This window comes from Glycine soja, chromosome 3, assembly GCF_004193775.1.
Source record: "Glycine soja cultivar W05 chromosome 3, ASM419377v2, whole genome shotgun sequence".
NCBI classification, from domain to species: Eukaryota; Viridiplantae; Streptophyta; class Magnoliopsida; order Fabales; family Fabaceae; genus Glycine; species Glycine soja.
Genome location: NC_041004.1, coordinates 41953723 through 41974314, shown reverse-complemented (window position 1 = coordinate 41974314; position 20592 = coordinate 41953723). Strand labels below are relative to the sequence as shown.

The window sequence follows — 20592 nt, the reverse complement described above, 5'->3', positions numbered from 1 at the left end:
TGAGATAAATGAAACTCTTATCACTCTTATACCAAAAGTCGATAATGTTGTGAAGATGAAACAACTTAGACCAATAAGCCTTTGTAATGTGTCATATAAAGTCATTACAAAGCTCCTTGCGCATAGATTGAGACCTTTGATGGGGAAATTGGTGAGCCTTTGTCAGTGTAGCTTTATTCCTAATCGTCAAAGTCGGGATAATATTGTTATTGCCCAAGAAGTCTTTCATTCAATGTGTAACAAGAAAGGCTCCAAGGGGTGGATGGCTATAAAGATCGACTTAGAAAAAGCCTATGATAGGTTGAGTTGGAAATTTGTTTATTGGTTGCCCAGAAAATTTCTCTGATATTGTTTGGCAGTGTTTGTCTTCTCCCACCATGCGTTTGCTATGGATTGGTGAGGCATTGGAAGAGTTCAAACCAATGAAAGGAGTTCGGCAAGGAGATCCCATTTCTCCTTATCTCTTTATTCTTTGCATTGAGAGGTTGTTTCAACTAATCCTAATTACAGTTGATAACAAATTATGGAAGCCGATTCAGATTGCTAGAGAAGCTCTGAAACTCTCTCATCTTGCTTTTGCAGATGATTTATTAATCTTTGTGGGCGCATCAGAAGACCGGGCTGAGGTGATTTCTAATGTGCTGAATATGTTTTGTAAGAGCTCAGGGCAGAAAGTTATTAATGACAAATCCTGGATTTTCTTTTCTAAGAATGTTGGGTGGCAAAAAAGGGATGATATTAGTCAGAGATTGGGTTTTAGTCGTACTAAAAGTGGGAAAATACTTAGGTGTCCCAATCTTCCACAAGAGGGTTACTAAAAGTACTTTCCAGTTTATTATAAATAAGGTTGATCAGAGGTTGTCTGCTTGGAAAACATGTCATCTTTCATATGCTGGTCGTGTTACTCTAGCTAAATCAGTTCTGCAAGCAATGCCTTCTTATGTGATGCAGTTCACTTGTATTCCTAGAGCTGTTTGTGATGAGATAGATAAGAGATGTAGAAGCTTTATCTGGGGAGATTCTGAAAATCACAACAAAATTCACACTGTGGCTTGGAATAATCTGTCAAGCCTAAGAATGAAGGTGGTTTGGGGTTTAGATCTTCCAGGCACGTGAACACAACTTACATGATGAAAATAGATAGGCTGGTCCCTTTGTACTAAAAGGGATGACCTCTGGGTCTGGATTATGAGAGCAAAATACAGATGTGGGGATGATCTGGTACCATCATTGATGATAATAGAAAAGGTTTAAACCTTTGGAAGGGCCTATGCAGAAACTGGAAGCATGTTAATCAGAATCTTTCATGGAATATTGGGGATGGAACTAAAGTAGAATTCTGGAAGGATAGATGGACTCCTGGAGGAGGTAAATTACTGGAGGCCTCCACTCATTCTGTCCCGGATCATCTCAGTTCTGATTTAGCTTGTCAATATGTGGATGATAATGGATGTTGGAATATGAATATGTTCCAGCCGTATCTCAGTTTTAATAGTATTGATCTTATCCGTGCTATTCCACTGCCAAGTAGCACAAAAAGAAATGATCAACTGCCTTGGAATGGATCTGCGAATGGTGATTTCAGTTTAAGGAGTGCTTATGGATTTTATAACTGATCACAACCAGCTTCAACATAATAGGTTGTATAGTGTAGCATGGAATTGGCAATGACCCCAGAGAATATGTGTTTTTATTTGGAAGATATTAGCCAATGCTTTATTATCAAATGAAGCTAGAGTTCGAAGGCACCTAACTCATGATGCTTCTTGTGAGAGATGTGGTGCAGATATTGAAAACCTTGACCATATCTTTCGAACATGTGCTGAATCGAGAGTCATTTGGTATATGATTCTGCCTTATTCTTTGCATGCTACTTTCTTTACTCAAGATTTCGATTCTTGGATGAATACCAACTTGCAGAATGAAGATAATGTGAATGGGAGAAAATGGTCCCGTGTTTTTGCTGTTACTTTGGACAATATATGGCTGTATAGAAACAAAACTATCTTTGAGAGTTTCCAATTCCAGCCGCATGGTATAGTTTAAAAAATATGGTGCCAAGTAGATGCAGTGGCAGCCAACATTCAGTTTCAGAATGCCTTAAAATTGAAGTCTCACAAGACGATTGAAGATAAATCTATTTAATGGATTCACACTCCAATTGGGAGCTACAAACTAAATTATGATGGGGCAGTCAATGGTGACTTAAAGAAAGCTGCAATTGGAGGAGTTTTCAGGAATTCCTTGGGTCATGTTATTGCTTGGAGAAAATAACATGACCCAAGGAATTCCTGAAAACTCCTCCAATTGCAGCCATTAAAATTGGTGTGCAGATTGCTTGGAGTCGTGGTTTCCAACAGTTTCAAGTAGAATCAGACTCGCAAGTAGCCATTACACTGCTCACTAATGGATGCCCTACTCACCATCCATGCTTTAGTTTAAGTCAAGAAATACTGAAGTTCTAGAGCTTGGAGGTAGCATTTCGTGGCATCATGCCTTAAGAGAAGGAAATCAAGTGGCTGATTGTTTAGTTAAGTTTGGTTTGTCCTTAGATAGACAGCTACAAATTTTTGAGATTGTTCCTCAATTTTTATCAACTGTAGTTTTGGTAGATGTATCCTCTACCACGTTTCCTCGTGGTTTTTAATGGATAGTTCTTAGGGGTCTCCCCCTTCCATTCACAAAAAAAAAAAAAGTATAAACTTGATTATTACTATCAATTCAATCACTGTTGATTGCATTAGTTTTTTTTCTTTACGAAGATTGCATGAGTTGTTGTAACTCCCAACGTCTATATTTGATAACTATGGATAAAAAAACATGTTAAAGTAGAATTAAATCAATTAATTCACCCAACTGACCCCCACCCCACACACACACACCAAAGACAGAGTTACCCCTTGCCCGAGACGCAAACAAAATCAACAAATATAAATAAAAAGGGAGGGAAATGCATATGAAAGTGGCGGTAAGGCGGCAAAAAGGAGAAATATATATACTATACTGCACATTTCGTTAACTCTTTACACTCGTTCGCACTTCGCATCTACCTCGCTCTTCTCATTCTCAGCAAATCAGCTTTCCAGTTTTTGGTTCTGAGTGTCAAGACTTAACAAAAGGTACTCTTCTTGATCTGAAAAAACTATATACTTTCAGTTTTCCGTTCCTCGTTGCAAGACTTCAAATTGATATCTGTATTACGTTATGATTGATTTGAGTTATCTGTTCATCTTTTTGGTGATACTTACGAATTACTATACTACTAACTATGGTTAACAATTATCATTACAATTTGAACTTGCCGATGAGTGACCTTAGTTTGTTGCTAGTAGTTCTAGAATTTGGAGGAATTATAAATTATTTGGTAAATAGTAATGAAATCTTTCTGCAACTAAGAAACTGAATCGCGAGTTGAAAATCTGATAATTTCTACAAGCGGAACTAGTCTTTTGAAAGACATAAAAATCTAGAAGAATACTGATGAGTGTATGTGTATCTATACTGAGCTCCTGCGCAAATAGCCTCATATCTCACCTAGCTCACATTCCTCTTCAATCTTCATGGAGCTAAAAAGCTACTTTGTTACCATTTTACTGTCTTGGTCCTAGTCCTAGTCTGGGAAAACTGCTCAGTATCTGAGCATGACAATGACTTTGTCGTTATTATACACAGAGTACAGGATGAATATTAAATGACAATTATTTGCCTTCAGGATCCTCCGGTCTGCCGAATGTTGGAAAGCAATTCTGGCTGTTCTGGATTTTGTTTAAAATTCAATCCTTGTGAGTTTGCCGATGCGGACTCTTGTTGGGTCTTATCCCTATTCTTAGGCAACCTGCTAACCGGGAAGTGTAGTCTAGCCAACAGAGGACGGGGTGCTCGCTTTTCCCGGTCAAATCCACGCACGCAGACATATCCTGCAAAACATTTTTCACTACTTGTTTAGATGTGTTAGGTTATATGGTCACTTGCTTTTCTTGTAGAGGTGTTCCTCCTATTAGGAAAGAGTGCCTTTTCATCATTGTTTTAGAAATAAACTCTAACTAAAACAATAGCAAGAAATGAAAAATTGTTTGTAGAAGCACTTAAAAGTAGTATGCCATATTAGTCCAAAAAAATAGAAAGGAATCATGATTGTCAGATATACAAATTGGTATGAAAATAAGATGATCGAGATAGATATAAAACAGATATGGCAAACATTCTAATATGTACATGCGAATATTCCAATGTGAGAAGAGCATATGGAAGACCAAGTATGAAATGACTGAATTGATGAGGAGAAACGTGGTTGCTTGCCAAATTATTAAAAAAAGTCCTTGGTCAGAGTTCTTTGGCAAAAGGGAATTCCTACCAAGGAGAGTTTCAATCAAGTATCAACTATGGTTTCAGGCTTTTAGTTCGTTCTGATTAAGGAGTGTTGTTGCTGGAATTAAACTACACGGTTGGCTTTACTAGTAAGTAGAACTAGAAGTTGCCATATAAACTTGACTGGGTCAAAAGTTTTCAAATGCCTCATCACTTGCGAAGGAAGTCATGTTTCTAATTGATTGGAACTGTGATGTTTCTGTCCTTGTTTGTATACAGTTATTTAATTATTGGTTTAATTACTCATTTGGTCCCTATAGTTTTATCATTTAATCTTTTAGTCCTTATAGTTTTAAAGTGATTTTTTTAGTCCTATAATTTACATTTTAATTATCTTTTAGTCACTGTAGTTTGAAAGTGATTTTTTTAATCCTTATAATTTATATTTTAATTCCTTTTTAGTCCCTATAATTTTAAAGTGGTTTTTTTAGTCCCTATACTTTATAATTTAATTCCCTTTTAGTTCTTACCATCAAAATATGAGTAATATCATTCATTACAATTAATTACAAAAATATTAGCAAATAATTTGTAACTAATTTATCGCAGAATAATTTGCAATAAAAAAATAGTTAAAAATTTATAACTAATTTGCAGCTAATTATTTTTATATATTTTTTTTTGTAATAAGAACTAAAAGGTAATTAAAATACAAATTATATGGACTAAAAAGATTATTTTCAAATTATAGGAACTAAAAGAAAATTAAAATACAAACTATAAGGACTAAAAAGATCACTTTTAAAGTATAGGAACTAAAAGAAAATTAAAATATAAACGATAGGAACTAAAAAAATCATTTTCAAACTATATGAACTAAAAAAGTATGAATCGTGAAATTATAAGGACAAAATGGGTAATTTAACCTTAATTATTTAATGTGCTACAGATTCAAACTTAAGTAGCATTTATAAAAGTGGAAGTGTAGCACATATTGTGAAATGACTACACACTCCACTGTCCTTCTATAGATGAATTAGATGTTTTAACCCAAGAGCGACAGATAGCTGGTGACACATGGTGGTGCCATTCATCATGTGACGAGTGAATCAAATTGTACAAGTGTGTTAGGTTTTATTCCTTTGACCTCTTAGTGTGTCTAAAAAGTCTGCAAACAAATGAATGCTATTGCACCGATAAAAATAAGCTGAACTAGGATATCCAATTACAATAAACAGGATTACATTCTAGGAACTAAATCTTACCTCTCCAAAAGCATTGTTGAATTTCTCGTGTTGATAAACCTGGTTGGCAAAAAGCTTACAGTCAATTTATTTGTTTGATATCTGTTATAATAGGTTAACTTTTAAGAGTTTACCTTTGAATATAGATGGTATGGAGGTTCCAAAATACACTGTTCGCCTATCAAGGTTCCAGATCCAACTTCGGGGAACACTAATTGGGTTAAGACTTGAGTCATTGTCTGCAAAGACCTGCTTCAAATGACATGTTTTTAGTACTTCTTAAATTACAAAAACATATATATTTATTTAAGGGAAAAAGATTTGATAATGAGATTCCACGCTATTTTACCTCGTTGACTTGAAAATAGGTGCCATTTAGCGGAAAGCTCCCTCTCATAGCTGTTCGACATGGTATCTATTCATGAATATATCTGGTCAGCTTATTATAATACTTGCATTCATAAGAAAATTACTCCTACCCAGCTTAGTTTTTCCACTATAATGTTATAATGCATAAAAATTAATAAACAATGTATGTTGAAATTTGAATTAAGCATTCAGACCAGGAGTGTCCCTCGAACTATCTGTGAACTTGCTTCACGGAAACTGTTGCATGAAAAACATTCATTCTCATTACAGAGCCGGCCACATTCCTGAGAGCTGCATTTGCTTTCTGGTGGCTGTATAGAATCTGCTGTCTCCCCTGTTAAACACATTGTATTTGGTAAAATGAATTGTAAAACACCAGAAAACCAAAAGCAATCATATACTGTAAAATGTCCCAACTTTTTTTTTTTGAGAATAAAAATGTCCCTACATAGAATGCTGTAGAATGCCAACAAAAACTTTACAATCAATCCAATTTAATTTAGAAAGGGCATGGTGGTAAAGTTATTTTTGTCCACCTGGAGTCCATATAGCTAGAAGGTATTTGCCTGGATCATCAGGTTCTCGCTTGTTCCACTGTAGTTCACAACAAATTAATAAAATTAGGCATATAGCATAAAATACAACTATGGTTAATGGATGTAGTAATAACTAACCCCATTCAGAAGGGGATGTGAATCAGGGAGTTCATAACTGCATGAAGGGAACAGAATATCAGTATAAATTGTAAGAACTTTTCATTAATATAGAATGATGGATATGATGCCCATTAGAACTAAGTACTAGAGTGTATTGAAGTGAGATTCTGATCATTTTTTTTTCTTGAGGTCAACTCTTCATCTTTGCATGTCTCAAGGTTAATGAAATTCTGGACAAAAGCAAATCATATATCATGTATTGCTGTTCTTGCTTTTGCAGGGCTTATTAATTTAGTCTCTCATTCCATTAGTTAGCGTGTTTTTTGGTATTAAAATTGTGCATTCCAATTTATTAGTCCGACATGATTTAGTTTTAGCACTTACACATAATGCTCTGTTCGCAACCGGCTCACATTCTTCAGCTTGGGTGTAGGAATGCATGCAGCACCTGGATGTAGAGCAACCAAGGCCTTTGACATTTCACCTTCTTGAAGTTCCATGTTTTCTTGCATATAGTTTTGTAAGTTCAAAGTGAACTCTTCTATGTCTAGTTTGATGGTGGGAATTTCACATGATTCCTCATTGAAGGTATCCTCTATATCATTTTCGGATACTTGGGAGCATTCTGGCTCTGGAGTTGCTGGCTCTTCAATAATAGGTTGGCTGATGTTGATTTCAGATTTTGCTTCTAGTTGCCTGATCACTTCTGTTTGTTGAAGTTCTGCTTGGTTTATATTTTCAGGGAGAAGCAAGGGCAGCTGATTGATGACTAGTGATGGGTTCTGCTCAGTTGCATTGTTTCCAGTTGTGATAACTATACTCTTCTGCTCTGATCCTGGCAGGGCGAGCCTTGCACTGCAATATTTATTATTTAACATTTTGCAAATTGGTCTATCATAATTCATAATTGCAATACATGCATATTAGTTAATCTCTAAAGTGGTACTGACATCATTTTCGTAAGTTTGTTTTCTAAGTTTACTGTTGATTATAAAATACAATTAGAGTGCTGTCAATATAATGAGCTATTGAGCATATTGATACTGGTTATGAACTTCATATAATTTTGTCTTCCAACTCTCCTCTATTTTTCTGACAATAATATTTGCAGTATTTTCTAGTGTGTGTGAAAAGATTCCGGGTGATGGTGCATTGCATAACAATGTTTTTTTCCCCTTTATTGCATGCATAATAGGTTCAAAGAATCTCAATTTATCAAAGACATACCTTGCAAAAGCACTTGCAAAGTGTCTGCATTCCCCTCTCATTGGGCAAGCATTGCAATTTGGCTTGCTTTTAGTACAGAAGACCTGCATGAATTGATTTTAGTTTGCGTTCCAATCACAACAGGGTTTCACTTAAGTAGGCTCAGTCTCTCTATTGTATGAGAAAAATGTAGTTTACCTTTCCAAATGTAATCAGCTGGTAATGCAGCTCATACCTTTAATAAATAGCAACAAAACAAGAAAAATAATCAATAAATATAGAGTTTAATTTTTTATTCACTGTTAATAGAGAACTTTTGAACACTATCATAAGTATTTCCAGATAATTAAAAGAGTACATCATTTCAGATAGTTGTTATCTTACTCAAACTCTTTGAATGATGTGGCTTTGCATGATCTCATGATATTGTATAAATGTTTTAAATTGGCCATAGATAAAAGTTATATTTATAGATAAATTATAAGAAGAAAATTGTATCATTTAATCTATAACTTTAAATTGAAAATAAATCATTACAATGTTCTTTGGTCTAGCTTGCAGAGCCGGGGCCAGAGATATTTTTGTATGGACTCCAACACTGGGTACCTACACAGTCCAATGATGTTAGGTTAGCTCTTATTTTCTAATTGAATAACTTGCCTTATACCATTTATTTTTGAAGTACTCACAATTCTAGAAGATGCAACTGTAGTGACTCTGGCAGTGGCTGGAGAGGCACCCATCCCAATCTTACTGCTATACGTCCAACATTTGTGTCCACCTAATGTGTAGCAATAAACTATTCAAATATGTTCATATTCATCCAATTTCATACTTCAGTTTTCAACTTACCGGAAAGGCAAGATGGTGTAGTGTTAAGAGTCGTACACACTCCACACTTTTCAATCCCAATCCCCTTATGCTGAGCAAGAATTCTCTGGATGTATAAGTTGAATTAACATTATGCATTTTTTCTGATAGCATGAATAAGCTCTAACTGCTTGTGTGAGTGTGCATATCTATTTGTGTTACTAGTGAATTGAGAGCTCAAGATGTTGGGTTTGAAAACTATACCAACATGGAAATATGATTTCAATGAAGTAGTTTAACTAATCTCTTGACTTACTTTGCTTGATCAGGTGGAACATCTCTCAGCCACTCAAGATCGATGCCCCCATGCTTGTCAACCAATAGATTCAGGAAACTCTGCATAGTAAATCATTGACATATTCTATGTTGAAAGCTTTTATTTCTAATTAATGCAGATAAATAATATTTCTTGGATTTTAGATTCTACCTGAATACGTTCAGCAAGCATGTTGTTCATGCCCCTTTCTTTGATTGCATTGGCAATTTCACTGACATCTGCGCGTCTAACAGCATCCCAGTCCAAGGAGTCCATGGTGTTCTCTGTCTTTTCTCTTTTCCCTGCCTTAGCTTCTGCTTGTATTCTTAAACTATCCCAATCAAAGTTATTCTTTTTCTCTTTTCCATGCTCCCTGCTCCTTAATTTTACAGGGGAAGAATCTATCTTACTGCTTTCATTCCTACCAAAATCTAGTCCCCTTGCTTTCTGCATTGGATCTTCAGTTTGTCCTGAAATGTGGAAAACGTTATGCTGCTCATGATTACTTTGTTGCTGAGGATGGGATTGAGATAGCATACCTTGAGAATGGACAATTGCAGCCTGGCAGTCAGACTCTGTTGGGAAACTAGATCTATTGTCATTCTCATCTTTACCCTTTGAGGAGCCACTTGATGGGACTTCTATTTTGAGAGGATCATAACAGTTAACCTCAAGTACTCCTGAGTTTGGGGTTATTTTAAAAGTATATCCATTGGTGATGGGTGCTTCTGCGGAGCCTTGAGTAACATCCGATTTTTCCAAGTTTTCTGCCAGGTTGTCATGCTTCATGTCTATAGACTGATCACATGTATCTCCTAAGTTCTCAGTTGATTTGCTTCTTTGACTGTTAACTTCATGCAACATGGTTGAACTTGCCATTTCTAAAAGCTCACTGAAAGAAATTCTATTATAATAACTATTGTACTTGGCAGCGCTAGACAGGTCTTCTATTTCTGAGTTGCTATCTGAGAATGATCCTATCTTTTCAGGATTTTGATCAATTGAAAAACCTCCTGATATTTGAGATGTAATGGCAGAGCATTGGGATGAAAATACGCCATTTAACTCTTTCCCAAGACTCCCATGACATAAATTTTTTGGCCCTTCCCCAGTCACAGCACTAATTGCTCCACTCTCCACTGGACTATGTTCACTGTTATGTCTTTGAGCTGATTCCAGCAATTTGCTGTTTGATTCATCTGCTACACCAATTAAGCCGCCATTAGTTCTGCAGGAATTGTTCCTGTCAACAACTTCTCTTTCTTCAGAATGCTCAATGATGTCTATTGTCATAGAATTCAATTCACAAACAGATTGATCCGATATTTTCTCATCCAGTTTTTCATTTTCTTCTGGCTCCACAATGATCACTTGTGGCTCATTGATTACCAAACTTGTGCTTTCCTCGGGGCATGTTTTGTAGTTACTACTTGACCTTAGAGGAAATCGAGCAGCCAGGGACATGAATGCAGAACTGCCAACAAAAAAGGGAAAAAAGTCAAATGTATTGTTTCTTTTAAATGTACGTTTCTGAGTAACAATGCTTGCATAATTTCTACCTGGAAAGATGGTCCGAGACATTTTGAGTGAGGAAAACTCCAATAACAGAATCCACAACTGATCCTTTCCATGGAGAAAAGCGTCTGTCTCCTGTTGAATGTATGTTACATCATTAGTACGTGAACTGTGAAACTGAGTGATGCAGAATGGATAAGCATATTTAGGTTAATTTGTGATTATTCCTTTTGATAATTTAGTTTACTTTATCTTCAGATAATATTTTTAGTTTCTGTATTTAGTCTAATGTATTTTATGTTAGATTTCAACTTAAAACCAATTGACACTAAGTGAAGTTGCCTAACAAATATATAAGTTGCACCTCAAGAATTGAGGCAGGCAATGTGGGACTTCCTAATATTTTAGTTTTAGAATTTGATTAGGATTTTCCTACTGGTCTATTGTAAAGATTATTTTATATTTCATGTGAATTTCTTCAGTGTTCCTCGTCTCTTGGTTTTCCGTAAGTGGGATTTACAGCTGATTTTTGTAAGGCAGGAAAACAGATATTGTTAAATTTATTGGTATGTTCCTAATGGATAGTGTTCTCACTTCTTCCTCCTTAAGCACAACTAGGTGAGTATTTATTTGTCAGGTGTATGTGAATAGTGCATAGACATTCTTGAAAGATATCATAGATACCTTGTACAAGATGCATCCGTGCAATAAATGATTCTGCTCGTCCACGGAACACATTTCGTTCATCTTCCCACCATTTGGCCTTGTCTTCATCTGTTCCATTGATCCCATGACTGTTTATATCCAACATTAGAAGCTTCCACACTCTATTAGTCTCCTCATCAAGGTCAACTTTAGGTCGTGGGCGCTGTTTTCTTATGGGATCAAATGGGCCCTCGAACGGAATGATGGTGCCGTATTCATGGACAAGACGCTTGTTCTTCTGATTTTGCTGGTTATAAGGGACAAGCATATTTTGCCCATGCAACACAATCTCTCTGGCTTCTCTGTATATGTTTAGACGTTCAAATTGCTCGGTTAAAGTGTCCACAGTATGTATGTTTTTCCATATGTCTTCACAAGCAACACCTGCATCAATCACCTAAAGTATTAAGACAAACAGTTTGGTAGAATTGTTTGTTCTATAGCAACAATAATGTTATTGACCCAAAAAAAAAAAAATTCAGTTGAGTTACCTAATGCGTTGTGTGAGTGTGATATGCTATGATTTTCCAACACAACTTTATGGTGCTGTTGCATTTCATTTGTGCAGGAATATTTTGAATTGACAGGAATACTTCTCTTCCTAGTTCGTTTCTTTTTTGTGAGTGATCCTCGCATCTCTGCAACTAAAGCATCAATGCATGTCTGTGGTCTTTTTGCATCCCCAGATGTTTGTCTGTCAGAACTGCATGTTTCTTTTGCAGTAAGTGCTAGTTTGGTATCAGAGTTTCTGGTTATGGTCAGTAAAGAACAATCATGAATTCTAGTAGGGACTCTTGATCTTCTTTTGGTTGGCCTCCTCTGCCCTAAAGATAAGTTGTACTCTAATGATTGAGGTTTATCATGAATAGCTCTTTCTGTATCTGTAATTACAGAGACCCCAGCTGCATTATATTCAGAAGAAGCCCAGCAGTTGAGACTTGATGCATAAGAATGTGATCTAGCATCTTCTTGTGGGCATGTTGCCAGTCGTACATCTTTTGTGGCAGTCATGGAAGATTTATGGGATGCCTTTGAAATTCTCCCCTTTTCACTTCTCCTTTTCTTCTGAACATTTGGAAATTGAACCGAATACTTTTGGCAGTATGCCTGCACAGCATTGTATTGTGCTCCAATCTGGTTAATGCTGCTATTATCTACCTGTTCAATACCAGATTGTTTTCTTTTGGAACCAACTATATGTAATCCTGACCCTGTGCTGTTCAAGTCATTTGGACTTGATTGTGCTACTGATTTTGATAGTGTTTTTGCACTCTTTTCATGTCCATTGTGGGCAATCATCCAAGCCCGTGTTTCTTCAATCACCACACTGGTGTCTCTGCCAAAGTGCATAGTTTCTCCATATGCAGAATTGTCATCTCTTGGTTCTCCAATGTCAAAATTCAAAGACCTTCTACATGTCTTTTTGGCAGATTCAGGCATCAATGGTTTTGTCCATTCTCCTGTCATTTCTGTTTGAGGAGTAGAAGTTGTGTTCAATCCTTTCCTCCTTGCCTTTCTCTTGTCAGTTAGCTTTTCTTTTGACAGAACCTCTGCATTGACTTGCTTGCTAGTTCTTTTGGATTTGCCTTCTTTTATGACCTTGGGGCGGTGCTTTCTTCTTCTTGGTTTTGGTTGAGGTGTTTTATTCAGATCAAAATCATGGCTTATTTCCTTGTGGTTGTGATTCTCCTTGTGTGGTGTAGATACAGCAGCAATTTCTGTAACAGGGTCATAGAGTTTGCTGTGTGGATTATTGCACTTTGCTGCTGGGACATTTTTCTCTTCTCCCTCTCGGTTCCTTTCTTCTATAGTCATCTGTGTCATTGCATCTTGTCTGGTTTCTGCTGCAATGGCATTATCTAAATGTGGGGCAATTTGGGGAAATGCCTTGCTACAGTAAGAAAAGTATGACGTGCCTGCTACAAGACATTACATAAATGTGAATTAGAGTCTGATTATTATAAGGAACAGAAAAAAAATGTGTGTCTGCTACAGGACATTACATAAATGTGAATTAGAGTCTGATTATTATAAGGAACATAAAAAAATGTTGAAAGTGTGGAAAATGTTCAAAATTGGCCTACTGATTCAAAATTCATTAATGATGGATAATAAGATAGGAGAAAAATATTACCCTTGTGATATGGAGAGGGAAAAAATTATCAACAGGTGTAGTCAAGCATAAAAATACATTATTGATGTTCACAAAAGTCGGACAAATAACAGAACTCAATAAGATAGAATTTGCAAGCCAGTAGAAGCTGCCTATGCTATTCAATGACTAGTTAAAATTTATCTTGTTTTTCCCACTGCAGTTGCTTCTCACGATCTTGGATTCTCTTCTGAGGTGTTTTTGTCCAGCTAATATGTAGGAAGGATCTTAGTCATTGTACAATTAGAGAGGGAAGAGAATGTTATGCAAGATGAAGATTTTGGCGGTAAAGGCAGGAGAGGATCCAAGTTCGTTTCTCACAGCGGTTATATGCCAAACACTACTTCTATCGCACCACCCTTAAACATCATATTCAATGTTACATTTCAATTTTGTAAGTATGGGTTTTACTTTCTTCAGCTGGTGCACATCGCTGGTAATTGACACCCGCAAAGTGCCAGTGCTGGCTGTGTGCCAGATGGTTCTCAAATGAAGAAGTTTTAATACAATGCTACAAAACAATGCAAAGCATAAACAAAAATTTATTGACCTTACCCTGAAGATCTTGGAACTGATCATGGACAGTGTTGACAAAAGGTTCCTCACGAGAGAGATGATATTGATGGCTAAGTAATGCATAGGTCGGGTGGGGGTTGAACTGTGCATTAAACGCATGAGCAAATTGGTTAAAAAACCCAGCATGTGTTGCATTTGAATATGCGGATGGAGCATCTCCCTGAGTTAAAAGTTCAGCAATGCCGTTACTTGAACTGGGAATTTCATCAAAGGATATTGGTACTCGAGTTTTGGCATTGCCATAGGCTAAAACCACAGGTTCTGACCGGGGGTGAGACCAGTTGTTTATCTCTGCGCAACAGGAGGGTTCAAAACATGCTGTTAACCCATTGGAATGAGAGTATAGGTGGTTTCCCTCCATAGGAGTCCAGATCGGCCCTGGTTTTGGAAGAATGGGCATCAAAGGGGTGGTGGGGACCCAAGGAACCTGCCCTTGAAGCTTGTTTCTCTCTGTTTCTCCAACCTCCATTTAGTTGCTTTAGACCTCTCAGTTAGAACTGAGAAAAATCCTTGTTGAGCAAAAGGGTTCAACAAAAGTATTTGGCAAACAAAATAGCAGCGTGAAACTGTTTCAGGAGTGATCAATTTTCCGTTGAAGAGCACACTTTATCCAGTCATCTTCTGTTTTCAGAGAGATGGCAATTTTAAGGTCTATTTTCGGGGACAAACCTGCCAAAGAAAAATAAATGTGTTTTGGGGAAACAAACATCAATAAATAAGATAAATTAAATACAGAACAAGATGCGGTTTCTCAACATTAATCGAGGTAGGTTTCTGAATTACCTCTGAAAGCAACCGGTGACTGACAAAGCTGATGCTAGTCAAGATAGTAATTACAGATAATTAAAAGGATTTAATTAAAGTAAAAATTGCAAAAGTTTGTCGACCATGTGTGTGGAAAAGAAGGCAACACAGCATAAACAATATTGGCTGATTCTAGTTGAAACCTCCGTTTTTTGCTCGCGGTGAATAGGAACTTCCATGCGACCAAAACCGAAGCTGAAGCAGAAAATCGGAGAAATTCATGCGAATATTGTTACTGTAGATTTATCGAGTCAATGCCGGAGATCTGATTTCATATATCTATATGCGGCAAATTATGCGAAAAATAAATCATTTTCCCTGAATGTGAGAGAAGAAGAAAATAGAACTTTCACAAAATTCTATGAGCTTGCATATGCATCCTCAGCTAGTTTAATTTACTTTATAACTTCTATTCCCTTTCAAGAAATGTATTTAGTATCGATTAAAAGTCTTAGGTTAGGTTACATTTAATTATTTAGTATGGGAAAACCTAGTGCATCCGAAGAGTAATGATACATGCACACGATAAACACGTGAATGTTTTGCATGTGCATGTATATCTTTTTCACGTAAAGGTTCGATCACGTCAAATCGACGTCATCGAAACTTTACGTGAAACGCGTTAATTAGTGTTTAGATCTTTTGTTGCCGTCCTCTCCTGTAACAAAATATGTACGGTCAGATTTGTATTTAAGGTTAAAGAATGTTTTTACAAATAGTTATAAAAGATAGATTATCTGTTGCAGAGTAGGAGAGTTGCAAACAATCTAAATTAGATCAAAGAGAGATTTATTAAATATAATATAAAATTAACAAAATTTTGTATCAATAAGTATTTTAAAAGTGTCACCTAAAAAAAAGTGTTTTATAAAGTATGTTTTGTTAGTAAAAAGAATGATATGTTTATAACATTTCGCTTATTGTGTCTCATTTATAATTTGTAACTTTAGTTAATAATAAAAATGTGTTAAGTTTTAGTATGTTGATAATATTTCTCAAATTAAAATACGAATAAAAATAATTATTAAGATGAAAAATAAATGATTTAAATTTTTTAAGATAGTATTTTTCATATGACTTCATGTATTCTATTTAAATTCTTTACAATTGACTGATCCTAATGGTTCAAATGAGAAATTTATTACTAAGCATTTTATACAAAGTACAGAATTACAAAAGATAAAAATATCTAATATGCTACAATAAAAAAAATAATTTTTAATTAATGAAAAGTATTTATGACATTATTAAATGTTCTTGAAACAGTATTCTTGAAAAGTTAATCTAGCTCAATTTTAAAATTAAAAAACATTAAAACTAATGAACAATAGTACTTTGATTTAAAAATATTTCTTTAAAATAATTAATAGGAATTAATTATCAACAGTAATTTTTTATTAATATTTTAAATAAATTATTGGCATGACTTAATATTTAATTTTAAAAAAATAAACACAAGTATCTTTTTTTTAAGTCATTTTCTATCTTTTCTTTTAAAAAAAGAGTAAAAACAACCAACAAAAACATGATATAATCTATGGATAACTTTATTCGTTAAATATGTGGTCATGAATTTAATTTCTAATCCATATGTATGAAAATATATTTAATGAGAAATGTTAATTTCTTAAATAAATCTAAGTACTTCAAAAAATTAATCCTTGACTTTTGCTCAAGGATTACCCGGTTTTAAAAAAAAAAGTAAAAAAATGTTATATTAAATAATATATTATTAATTAGTGATATTTAATATTTTTTTAATCATTTGCCAATATCAGTTTACAAATGTTAATGGCTAATTGATCCTCTTAATTACTTATTTTATTCTATATTAATGATTAATTTCAAATAAATGCAATAAAAATAATTGATTTAATTTGTAAAAACATCGAGTAGAAATGAAAATGTGAGAATTTTACATAAAACAAAAACATTGGAAGATCAAATTTACAAAACTTTTTTTAAAAAAGGAATTCAATTGACTTAAAAATTTAGAACAAAATTTTACACAATTCAAATAAGAAGGATAAAAAATATAACAAAACCCATGAATAATAATAAAAAATGAATAAAGATAATTTAAATAATTAAGTATAAGTAATAAAAAATTAGGATTCAATATGCCAATGTAGGGTTTTAGTATTTTTAAGATTTTTATTTTTTTAATGAAAAGTAGTACTCTTAAGACCTATCTATCTATTCGTGTATCTATCTTCATGGAGTTATTTAAGAAAAATTACTTGGTTGAACAACGAACATAGCTAATTGGATTTTTTAAACAATAAAAAATAAATACAAATATATGTAATTTTTTAAATGGTTATAATACTTTTAAATAATTATTAATATTAATTATTGATACATAATTACTGTCTATATTTATATTTTTATATTCTTTATATTTTTTATGCGTGTGTTCAGTTCAACCAAGAACTTTAAACAAAAAAGTCAATCACTAAACTAAATTTAATAATTTTAATATATACATATGTTCATATTCTCATAGTCTAACATTTTGGGGTTCTGGAACTAGCTGTGTTGCCTTTATTCCTTTTATTATTATTTTAAAACATTTAGTTAACTGACTTGATTGTTAGAATAATTTCAAATTTCTACTCTGTACGCACGTCAGGTGAATGTCATTTTTAATTTTGTAAGATTGAAATTTGATCTATATTTTATTTTAGTTAGGAGTAAAAATATATCAAACCGTCAGATAAAAGGGTTTTGTCTACACTAAGCTTTGGCCAAACCATGTTTTATGAAATATAATAAATCAAAGTTTTTATTAAAATCTATTTGGTTAAAAAATTAAACTTTATGACAATTAAAAAACCTTCTAAAGATAATAAGTTGAATTTAAACATAAATTATATGTTATAATCTATTAAAATTATATATTGTTTTACTTTTAAAATGTTCAGCATATTGACCCACGTAAGTAAGTCAAGCCTATATGCTTATTGAAGGGAAAGTTTAAGCTTTATTTGGAGGCTTTGTAAAATAGAATTTTAAACATGTTACCATGAAGGTCATATTAAACCTTCAAAATAGGTTTATACATATAAACAAGTTAGACTTAATTTGTATAAAATTTATTGGGTTTATTTTCCTTTTATTTCTCGTGCTTTGATAATAATGGTTTTAATTTTAATAGTTTATAGTATGTTTACGTAAGAGTTTTATTTTTTTTTCCCTTTGGCCTATTCAAATCAGATAAGTTAAATTTATATAAAAAAAAACTTTATAACGTAGCGGACATTAAAATAGGTTAATTACTCAAACTTTATAGTTTTTTAATAGGCTTTAGGTTTAATTTTTAAAAAATAAGTAAAATCACATCTATTTAATTAAAGTCTTATTTGGTCTAACTTATTTATACCTTAAGTTTCATTGTTCAAATGAACAATTTCGTATTATTTGAATTATAATTTTTTTTATCTTAATACTCCGATTTATTAAAAAAAGTTCATCCTAACTAATTTAAAATTCAATCTTAAAGTAAATAAATTATTATCAATAATTATTTTGAAATATCAACACGTACACGTGAGAGAGAGTTTAATAAAAAAAGTATTTTTTTACATAAAAGTTAGAAAAGTAAATTTGAATATACATATTTATACATAAATAATTAAAACCAAAGATTAATAAAAGTCACATGATTAATTAAAAAGTAACGTGATTTTTAAAAATATTATTTTATGTTTTAATTTTGAGTAAAATATGTTTGAGGTCCCTAAAAATTAAAAAAATGTTAATTTTATTCTCATAAAATTTTACATATTAATTTAGTTATTATAAATTAAACGATTTTTTGACATAGTTAATAAACTTAATTATTTTTTCAAAACAATGGAAAGATACAAAAACTCAAAAACTCACTGTTGTTTTACCTTTTTTATAATCTCATCAAAAAGTGTGATGAAATAAAAAATTATAATTTTTCAAAAAAAATTAGCCATTAGAAATTATTTAATTTATTTTAGAAGATTTCAGCTTGTACAATTTGTTTAATTCATTTATAATTAGATTATACGTGTAATTTGTTAATCATGCCAAATTACTATTTAATAGAATTATTAAAGATCAGTAAAAATATGTTTTATTTTTGAATATATCAAATTAATATAAAAAATTATGAAAACAAAATTAATAATTTTTAAATTTTATAGGGACTTCAAACATATTTTATCCTTTCATTTTAATAATTTATGATAAAAAAATATATTTAAAAAAAGTAATGAAGGATTAATAACTATTTTTTATTAAAAAAATAAATTAGTTTTCGAGGATAAAAAAATTACATTAGTTATATACTAGAAAATCAAGATAAAAAATATTAGTAATACTTTTCACAATTTTTTAAATTTTTATCTTAAAATCCCTATTTTGTGTTATTACAAATCTGTTTTTTATTATTTAATAATGTATTTTTTCAATTCTTATTTTATATTTATACAAGTTTACAATACTTATTTAAAGAAAAGTAAACTCTTTCATACGTAAATAAGTAATAAATGATTTTTTTATACACGTAAATAAGCAATAAATGATTTTTTTATACATGTAAATAAGCAATAAATGATTTTTTTATTTGTTTTATAAATAGTTACAAAAGTATAAAAAAATAATTTAGTTTTTTTAAAATTTTTTTAAGAAGAGTTAATGAGCTAGCAACGAGAATCAACCTTTATTTAAAATCATGGAAAAAATAAGTATTTGGTTTTGATTTTTATTAGTTTAACATTTTAAAATCAAAAGGTGGTTAGAACTCAAAGGATAAGCTAACTAGCTAAGTCTAATAAAAGTATTAAAGTGTTCTTGAGACAATAAAGTAGACCTTACTAACAGCGGAAAAAGTTTTTTCAGTATGTAATGTGTGTGGCTGGTCAAACAAGAATACCAGACTGGTGAGACAATAGTGTTATAAATTTCTCTCTTTTTATTTGATTTTCTTTCGCGATAGGATCATATTCAATATTGGTTATGAATTTCTTTTTTGTTATTTAGTTTTCTTTCACTATACTATGTCAAACTCAATATTTATTATGAATTTCTCTCTTGTTATTTAGTTTTCTTTCACTATACTATGTTATACTCAATATTTATTATAAATTTTTCTTTTGTTATTTAGTTTTCTCTTTCACTAGATTATGTCAGGCCCAGTATTCATTATGAATTTCTCTCTTGTTAATTGGTTCTTTTTTACTACACTTTGTCAGATTCTACTACACTTTGTCAGATTCAGTATTCATTATGAATCTCTCATTATTTGATTCTCTTTGATTTATATTAGTTCATATTTTACAATCTAAAAGATGATTAGAACTCAAAAGACAAGTTAACTAGCTAAGGCTAATAAAACTATTAAAGTGTTCTTACACAATAAAGTAGACCTTACTAACCTGAAAAAGTTTTTTCCGCATGTAAGGTGTGTGAAAATTCAATATTCGTTATGAATTTCTCTCTTATTATTTAGTTTTCTTTCACTACACTATGTCGGACTCAATATTTATTATTAATTTCTGTCTTATTATTTAGTTTTCTCTTCTACTAGATTGTGTTTTGTTAATTGGTTTTCTTTTATTACACTTTGTCAGATTCAATATTCATTATGAATTTCTCACTATTTGATTCTCTTTCACTACATCTGTTATTCATGTAGTGGAGGGTTTTTCTAAGCGTGAAAAAAATATGTTATTGTTTGTTTGCTTGTTGATTTTTCACTTCTGGCCGGTACATTAATTTTGTGTCATAAAACTATTGTTTTTTTTTTTATGAAATCAAGGTCTAAGAGACTAAAAATAAATATGATAGAAAAATGATATTTTCATATTCTTAATTATAAATTTTTTTAAAAATTATTTGTTTTTTTATAATATTTTAAAAAAAAATTAAATGCATTGATAATTTTTCTACATACATTTA

The 20592-nt window shown here is 32.4% G+C and overlaps 1 protein-coding gene across 2 annotated transcripts; it reads right to left on the bottom strand.

Annotated features, from left to right (window-relative positions):
* Window positions 1-3382: 3382 nt before the first annotated feature.
* On the bottom strand, window positions 3383-15043 carry LOC114407162 (protein ROS1A-like). 2 transcript variants are annotated; one of them, XM_028370160.1, is made up of 21 exons: window positions 14641-15043; window positions 13837-14526; window positions 11621-13048; window positions 11109-11513; window positions 10469-10559; window positions 9449-10383; window positions 9081-9379; window positions 8910-8989; window positions 8636-8720; window positions 8473-8564; window positions 8321-8389; window positions 7982-8018; window positions 7805-7887; window positions 6962-7432; window positions 6596-6632; window positions 6458-6515; window positions 6116-6255; window positions 5902-5967; window positions 5687-5801; window positions 5574-5612; window positions 3383-3917 (listed from the first exon to the last, which is right to left on the bottom strand). In XM_028370160.1, the coding sequence occupies exons 2-21, from the start codon at window positions 14324-14326 to the stop codon at window positions 3709-3711; spliced, it is 5229 nt and encodes a 1742-aa protein (XP_028225961.1). In that variant the 5' UTR covers window positions 14327-14526; window positions 14641-15043; the 3' UTR covers window positions 3383-3708. The 2 variants fall into 2 exon arrangements, with proteins under 2 accessions (XP_028225961.1, XP_028225962.1); XM_028370161.1 differs by having other exon boundaries at window positions 11621-13045.
* Window positions 15044-20592: the final 5549 nt, after the last annotated feature.